This window comes from Macadamia integrifolia, unplaced genomic scaffold (genome assembly GCF_013358625.1).
Source record: "Macadamia integrifolia cultivar HAES 741 unplaced genomic scaffold, SCU_Mint_v3 scaffold3551, whole genome shotgun sequence".
In the NCBI taxonomy this organism is placed as follows: Eukaryota; Viridiplantae; Streptophyta; class Magnoliopsida; order Proteales; family Proteaceae; genus Macadamia; species Macadamia integrifolia.
In genome coordinates, this window is record NW_024869597.1 from 1 (window position 1) to 8,862 (window position 8,862).

The following is an 8,862-nucleotide window of genomic DNA, read 5'->3' on the forward strand; positions in this document are numbered from 1 at the left end:
GTGGGAGTGACCAACATCAATCATCTTCAGCATACTAGGTGAAAGGTACAAAAAGATCCTCCATAATTTTATTAGATTCGTGTTCTTGTTTTTCCTGTGTGGTTTCCTCAATAGGGTTTCAATCTCAAACCCATAGGGAGTTCTAACAGGTGAATCTCAAGAGAAGAAATATTGGTGTATCTGATCTATGCCTGCAATGTGGGCAAGCGGTTAAGATGGTTGAACATGCCCTTTTTGAGTGCCCCTTAGCTCAACAAGCATAATTTGCCTCTCTTGTGACTATAAAATCCTCTCCTAACCCCTCTATGCCTATCTATGAATGGATTATTAAATGGGGTAAATTCCTCGGTTTGACAAAGGAGCAACAAATGAGCTTTACTTCTCATGCTATTATTGTTTGGGAGATTTGGAAGATAAGAAATGCTAGATGCTTTAAAATCTCCTTACCTCCTTTCAGCAACTAGATCTCCATTGTTAATATGAATGTGGAAGAGGCCCTCTCTTTGATCTATGGGGGTATCTCCTTCTCATATTTTTAAGGGCCCCTCGTCTTCCCCTTCTGGTGAGCTTCCAGAGTCTGTCCTTGTGTTTTCTGATGTTGTTGTCTCTTCTAGGTCGAAAGCTTTGGGCTTGGGGTGTATTTGTCTATCAGTTAAGAGGGAGTTGTATTTCTTCACCATCGATCATGTGGCACCCTCTTCAGCACTTGTGGGGAAGGCCCTTGCTCTCCGGATGACTGTAAACGTAACTCTCCATGCTGGTTATCGCCATGTTGTTTTCTCCTTAGACTGCCTCGCACTGATTAGATGCTTGATGCTTGATCCATGCCTTCCATCTATTGATATTTCTATAGTTGTCGAAGATGTAATGATCCTCCAAACAAGGTTTGATTCTTATTGTTTCCATCATGTATATAGGGCGGACATTCTATTTCTAAATGGGAGGTTGATTACCCTTACAAGGGTCATTGGGTATTCTCGTTTCCTGAGGATTTATTAGATATTGTCCTCCGGTTTTTGCCCTTTAGGGTTTGTTATTTTTTTTGGTCCCCTTGGGGGATTTTTGCACCCCAAAAAAAAAATAATAATAATAAAAAAAAAAAAACCTCTTATGTCCAAGATCGATCTTCATAACTTCAACTTAGCATTAGCTCCTGCTTTAGTCTCATCCACTAAAACGATGACATCAGCAAAAAACATACACACAAAAGAACCTCTCGAGCATACTCTTGGACATAGTTCAAAATCTCACTAAGATCTCGGTAATTTTGTGTTTTTTTTTTTTTACCGAGTCGAGATGTGCTACGAATTACAAAAATGACATCATCTCAGTCGAAATTTTGGTACCATCATAGTCGAGGTACCGAAATGATACCAACCAAGGCTTATAAATAGAATATCTCATGAGGGGGAGCCAAATTTTTTACTCCAACTTGGCTATTTGGGTGATTTCGGCTCCTCCTTGGATTTGAATACAAAATCACTCCATTGTCCATTGATTTGCCATATCATCACATCTATTGCCTTAAAGACCTACACATTTCAAGCTTTGGAAAGGTAAACCACTTTTCCCAAGACCTTTTTTTTTTTTTAAATAGTAACATAAGTACATGTTGGATAGGGCTAGACTTTTATATGTTAGACACTAGGGACCGATCTATGACCTCACGGAATGGAAAACTTTTTTTTTATTCATAAATATTTTTTTATTTTTCTTGCTTAAAAAATATATTTTTCTTGCTTAAAAAATACATTTTTCATCAACATAAAATATATTTTTTTATGGTCAATATAGTTTTGATGGAACTCAATTATATATATGTTACTCGTCATTGGCTAATCTACGACTCTATCAGAGATTCAAGAGTAAGGCACTCAATGGATGACTTTAGTTGGGACTTGGGAGTTGGGGAGTTGCATAGTATATTACTCTAGTACTCTAAATATTAGTTAATTAATGTTGATATATGTTTTGATCATGGCTTAGATGCATTATTTATTTGTTTTATTATCATATTATATCTTGTTCTAGCAATGAAGCAGGTAAAATCTCTAGAACAGTTTGACGGTTGCTGCCAAACAATTGTGCAACTCTAAAACACTGTCATGTTCTAATATTTTACAAATTTAAGTTCTAAGCATATTTATCAACCTTAAAACAAGCTATCTACCAAGTTTTAGGTCATAATATGGCCATTTGGCCACCGAAACAATCAACCGAATTAAAAAAAAAAAATACACTAACTCACCGAGATCTCACAGTCAACCGAGTAAAAAAAAAAAAAAAAAATACACCAACTCGCTGAGATTTTGACGAGTTGGTGATAATAAATCAAACAAAAAATTATACACAAATACAAGAATTTAATATGGTTTGCTATGAATACCTACATCCACCTAAGAGAATTAGAGAATTTTTCACAAAGTCGAAAAAAAAAAATGCTACACTGGTCTCTACCTCACAATGTGATTTCCGTCACTTGTATCTTGGATTTTCCCCACATAGACAATATATAGGAAATCCTAAAAATCATAATCCTCTCATATTTACAAATTTATCCATATAAATGTAATAGACCACAACACTCGACCTAAATACATTCAAAGTCCAATAACAATCATATGGACCATTGCAGAATACAAGACATACAACCCATCATGAATCAGCTGATTCACGAAGATTTTAGGGTTTAGACCGATTCTCGACCAACTACTGAGTCCAATCGGTTTAGGCCGATCCTATTTGCCAATTCACTTATTTGAACATTGATGATTATTAGAACTTCTTAATATATATATATATATATATATATATAGAACCTTAATGTGCCTTGTGTATTGTAATTACTTTATTTGTGTTATTGAAGATCGGTCTACACGTTTTAGTGGATGATGACAAATGACAACTCTCACGGGCCATGGAGACCCATATATATTTTAGCAACTATATTTATGCTTATGCTAATTGTAAATCATGTTTTAAATCTTTAGGTGATTAATTAATCTCATCTCTTATCTTCTTTTGGAAATGTGATTTGAAAATTCCCTGTAATCCCTTAAACCCCCAATAACCCCATCACCCAAGCCACAACTCTTCCATTTTCTAACCTAAACCCACCTACCATTGATCACCCCATCATCATTTCAGATGGGAGTTTTGACCTACCTTTCTTAATCTTCAATAAATTTTATAAAAAAAAAAAAAAAAAAAAAAAAAACCGACATGTTTTAGTGGATGATGACGAGTGACAATATTTTATACATATTCTAATCGTAAATCGTTTTTAAAATCTTAATCCATCACATCTCTATCGAAATATTTCCATGTGTTATTATTATGAGGTGTTTACTCGAGGCCGTTCTCTTTGACAATCTCTTCCCTAAGGAGAACCCTGAAAGCTCAGATAAGTAAACAATCTCATTTCAAAAAATGAGTTTGGGTTTATAAAGCTACTCACCAAATCTTTTATACAATTTTTTTTTTAATATAGCGAACACCTATGGCAAAGTCACGAGGGGTAAGCGTTGAAATGAGAATGATGACAAAGAGTAGAAAATTTTTGAAATAAGGAGAAAAGTTCCTACTTTGTAACCTGAGAAAGTGAGAGTGGTGAGAGCAGAGAAGTGCGAATTGGAGAGGGAAGAAAGGGGGGAATTCAGCAAAAAATGTAAACAAATGTAGTTGAGTTAAGTAGAGCATGGTTCTAAAAAACGGAATGGAACAGAATAATCAGTGTCGGTTGGATCAGAATAGTATCAACTTTGATCGATCTCCGATCTTTACCTTTCCGATCATGTTCTATATGTATGATCAAAGATAAAATCGCAATAAAAATTGATTTTATTTTATTTTATTTGTAAACAATAGAGATAGATCTGTGTGACGATCCAGTTCATTCTAGAATAGTATCAAAATGATATCAGCCTTTACCATTCCTGTGACCATTCCGAGTTATAGAACCTTCGGCTTCAAGGACAGTAATGTTTTAATTGCTTAGTTTTGTAATGTGATTGTTTGAATAAAACCTCCATTGGTGTCATTTTAAAGTTGTAACCTAATCCCAACCACCCGGGGTTGATACTATGCACATCTATCAAAGAAGGGGCATTAATGAAATTTGATCCTAGTATTTGAAATCTTGTCAATTTTGCGTTATCCCTAGAGAATCTAATTATGCCATGGACTTTCTGGTCCGAAAGGTCTGATTATTTTACTTGTATAACCGTTTGATCAAATTCCACCTCATGATTGTTAGATCTCTGAAATCTGGCTTCCATGCCTCCCACACGTTTGAATGAATATAAAGTTGATATAAAAAAAAAAAAAAGAATATGGCTAAAAAAGTAATTTGATTAGCACATTTAAAATACACTTACCATAACAATTTTTAAAAATTAGTAAACAATCGAATATTGTCTGATTCATTTAAAAGCCTCAGAATTGTTACAATCTTGTTTTTATATAAAATATTGATTAGGAAAGGGAGAGAGGGTTCGGTTGCCTATTTTTAGGTTTAAATAATTGAGAGATTTATCAAGCACAACAATCTTTTTTTTTTTTCTCTCAAATTCGTTTCTAGAAATAGTGAAACAAGTCGGACTTGTTTCGTCAAAGTCATTTATAGAATTATAAATAGGTATAAATTTTGATTTATGTTTCTAGAAACGAGTGAAAAAGAACAACTTTATCAAACGCTTTTTAGGTTGTTTCTCCGTTTCTAGAAACAAAAAAACGCAGAAATGACAGAAATAAAATGTTGTCAAACGGTAGCCACGAATGTGCTAAAGAAAAAAAAAATGAAATGTTTGCATATTTGCTCCTTTTTCAATTATTGCACAACGTTGGGAGGATAGGAAATGCCATAAAGTCCACAAAGTTCGCTATGTGATTGTTTTTTATGCACAAATAATTAATTTGAATCAATCCATAGCAATGCTGATGTGAATTTTAGATTAAAACATCATAATTATCAACAACTGACATTACTTTATGTCCTATTTCAACTTTTATTCTGAAATGACATTTCGTCCCACCAAAGGAGGGCAGAAGAGGGTAAATAAATAAACTTTCAAATGGTTTTACACCCCCTACATGTGTAAATAAGAAAATCCCTTTTCTAATACCCATCTTTGTATTAAATAGTTTAGACTTCATACTCGTATTATGTACAACATTTATGCATATATCTTGTAATGTTCTTTTAATTTTGAAAAGAAAAAAAAAATTTGTCAAAAAGCATGACCCCTCCACCGGCACGTCAATCAATGAGAGCACATGTTCAAGGATCAATCAAGAGGGGCACAATGGTTATATTCCATAGTTTAAAGCATCCATATAAACAGAAATTTCGTTTGATACAAGTAGTCTGATCGTTTCGCCTCTCATGTGTCAGGCCCGTGAAATGCATTTTCCCTCGAATATACTATCTTTTTTCTTATGCCAGAAAGAAAAGACAAAAAAGAAAGAAGGTGAATACTCTAATTGTAAATCATTTTTTAAACCTTAAACTAGGCCATTAATTAATCTCATCTCAATCGAAATATTCCCATGTGCTACATGAGCTGTTGTTTTACTCGAGGCCATGCGTTCTCTCCGACAATCTTATCTCTATATAGAAGGGAACCCTGAAAGTTCTGATTAGTAACTTCGGACGTTTCGCTGGCAACAATGGATTACGCCAGCAGGCTCTACATCACATTTCTATTCTCGATCTCTTTGTCCGGTTTCATCACGAACACTGTTTCGGGACAGTTGCTAATCCAAATCTTACCGGGAAACCGGAAGATCCGTGGAGATGACAGGGTGTGGTGCGAGAGCTGGAGATTCACGGTGGAGACAAATGACGCAGGGAGCTTGGGAACAGTCCCGCCGAGGTGTGAGGGATTTGTTAAGAACTATATGACTGGGGATCGCTACCTTTTGGATTCCCAAGCCGTGGCGGAGGAAGCATTGTCTTTGGCCGGGAAAGTGAAGCTCGCCGGCGACGGTAAGGACGCCTGGGTTTTCGACATCGACGAGACTCTGCTCTCAAATTTGCCTTATTATTCTCTCAACGGATTCGGGTATGTGTTTATCTAAACACACCTGACAGATATACATCTTTTTTTTTTTTTTTTTTTTTTTTCAAAAACAAGAATTTTTTTTTTTTTCACAATAAAGAACCTCCCAGGACGTGCTGAATGATGCCTCCGCCTCCGCCTGCCCTTTCACTGCCGTAAGGCAACCATCTAACTACGGACCATCATATTGCCCTTTTTGAAAAAATAAAATAAAGTATGCTCTCTGGTTGCCTTTTAGGTTCACGTAATTCGGAAGTGAAAAGACACGTGTGTTAGCTGGTTGGCCTTTTTTTTATTTGGGGAATCCAGAATTGGCTTGAATTGTAAAATGCCAATATAAACAAGTAATGTATAGAAAAAAAAAAAAAAAAAAGATTTTAGTATATGTTGACCCATTGATCTTACTAGTGGATTGGTATTGGATTGGTCAAGACTTAGGCCCCATTTGATAACGTTTCAAGAAACGCGTTTCTGTCGTTTCTGTTTCCAGAAACAGCAGAAACGGAGTAAAAAACGTTTGATAAAGCTGTTTCGTTTCACTTATTTTCAGAAATAGAAATAGAAATTTTTACTTATTTATGGTTCAAGAAACGACCTAGGAGAAACAAGTTGAACTTGTTTTGCCGTCTCTAGAAATGACTAATGGCCATTCTTTCATTGGTTACTATCGACTTCTAAAAACATGACTTATCAAACACCTTCAATTCCGTTTCTGTTTCTAGAAATGGAAATTTATGTTTCTGCCGTTTCTTGAAACATAAACGGAAGAAACGTTAAGGGCCCGTTTGATAACGTTTTTAGAAACGCGTTTCTGTCTTTTCTGTTTCCAGAAACAGCAGAAACGGAGTAAAAAGCGTTTGATAAAACTGTTTCGTTTCACTTATTTTCAGAAATAGAAATAGAAATTTTTACTTATTTATGGTTCAAGAAACGGCCCACCGTTTCTGGAAACGACTTGTTGTCATTTTCATTGGTTACTATCGACTTCTAAAAACATGATTTATCAAACACCTTCAATTCCGTTTCTGTTTCTAGAAACAAAAATTTATGTTTCTGCTGTTTCTTGAAACAGAAACGACAGAAACGTTATCAAACGGGCCCTTAGGATCAGTCTTGATCAATACCGATTTGACCTAGGTGATGCTAATTCAATAATCCCAATTTGATTTTAAAAACCATGACGTGTAGATCTCCTACAACCCCCAACCTAAACAAAAGTAGTTATCCATGTAACAATGGAAAGTGATGTTCTAAAAATCACAAGATAAATCGAAATTGTGAACAATGAACAATAATGTCTAAAATATTGGTACACATGTATGGACATACATGAGATTTGTTGTAATAAAAAAACAGAGGTATTTGATTAAGGGCAAAAGATTGTTGCTTAGTTACGTGGCCTCTGTATTAGAACCAGGGCTAATGATTGAGAGTGCATGGAAGGGCTTCAATATGAATAAAAGAAGAAAATTATATTGTGACTTGTTTATTGGTTTGGGTCCATTCTAAAGTTTAGATCTTTCCGCTTGGCTTATAGAACACAAAGTTTCGATGAAGCTTCTTTCGATGAATGGGTGGAAACGGGAAAAGCCCCAGCTTTACCCGCAAGTTTGAAGCTTTATAACAGCCTCCAAAAGTTGGGATTTAAACTGTTCCTCTTAACTGGAAGGAGCGAAAATCAAAGGAATGTGACTGAAGCAAATCTACTATCTGCTGGGTACCAAAACTGGGAGAAGCTCATCCTAAGGTTAGTTAATTTGTGATCTATATATCATTTTGGAACATTATTATATCAATGATGATCTTCTTATTGGGTGGCAATGAAACAGGGGGACTTCTGATTCTGGGACAAATGCAGTTGTGTACAAATCTGGGAAAAGAAAGGAGCTGAAAGATGAAGGTTACAGAATCCATGGAAGCTCAGGGGATCAGTGGAGTGATCTGTTGGGCAAAGCCATAGCTAAACGTAGCTTTAAACTCCCCAATCCAATGTATTATATTGCTTGATACCAAGAAAAGTTCAAGAACTGATGTACCATTACTTCAGGGTTTCAAGAATAGGAATCGGCTGAGCCCCCAATCCCGATTCCAATTTCAGCCAATTCTGGATGAATTGAAAGCGGAATCGATTGGACCCGGATCTGGGTTACGATTCTGAGTTTGATAAACTTGATGGTGCTATTTTAGGTTCATTTGGTGTTCCTTGTGGCTGGGTTTGTGTTAAGGCCATGAGATCATGTAGTGAGGCAAGAAACTCGTAAACAATAAGTTGTTCAGTCTTTGTATTGGTTGTTGCTTGTTTCATTTAAGCAGGGTTTCATCTAAAATTCGAGATGGCATAGATCTGCCATGTCAACTCTTCTTTTATAATTATTAACCACAACGGCTAGTTAAGGAGGGGGAGTAAGAGAAGACAGAGAAATGGAGGTCATAAGTTACTCTTTTCTATTTCTTGAAAAACTATTTTGAGAAAAGTATTTGCCGCATAGTTTAATATGCTTTCATGGAATTTTTTTTCTTTAAAAGGTGATTTTAATTAGGGCGAAAGAATTATGTTATGTTCGCACAGGAAAAACAAGCTTACAGGACCAATGATAGGGCACGAACAAAGAAACAAAAGTATGTAACCAAAGGGGTTTCATATCATTTGAAGAAGATGAAGGATACAAATGAGGGAGAGGGTAGTAGTTCTCGGGTTTGGGTAGTAGTGTTGTCGGGAAAAGTGGGGTATTGGCTTTTGAAATTGGAAAAATGGGTTGAGGGCTCCTAACCATTGGATTGGAGAGTGCTAGGAGTCGCACAC

General features: G+C 35.7%; 1 protein-coding gene across 1 annotated transcript; it reads left to right on the top strand.

The window, feature by feature from the left end:
* The first annotated feature begins 5,573 nt into the window (after nt 1-5,573).
* Nucleotides 5,574-8,386, top strand: LOC122068200 (acid phosphatase 1-like). Its single transcript, XM_042632069.1, has 3 exons — nt 5,574-6,062; nt 7,597-7,806; nt 7,889-8,386. The coding sequence occupies exons 1-3, from the start codon at nt 5,668-5,670 to the stop codon at nt 8,064-8,066; spliced, it is 783 nt and encodes a 260-aa protein (XP_042488003.1). The 5' UTR covers nt 5,574-5,667; the 3' UTR covers nt 8,067-8,386.
* The last annotated feature ends 476 nt before the right edge of the window (nt 8,387-8,862 follow it).

Coding starts and splice junctions, on each gene's coding strand:
- LOC122068200 (XM_042632069.1), top strand. CDS start 5,668: ATGGATTACGCCAGCAGGCTCTACATCACATTTCTATTCTCGATCTCT. Junction 6,063..7,596: donor TATTCTCTCAACGGATTCGG/GTATGTGTTTAT, acceptor CTTGGCTTATAG/AACACAAAGTTTCGATGAAG. Junction 7,807..7,888: donor TGGGAGAAGCTCATCCTAAG/GTTAGTTAATTT, acceptor GCAATGAAACAG/GGGGACTTCTGATTCTGGGA.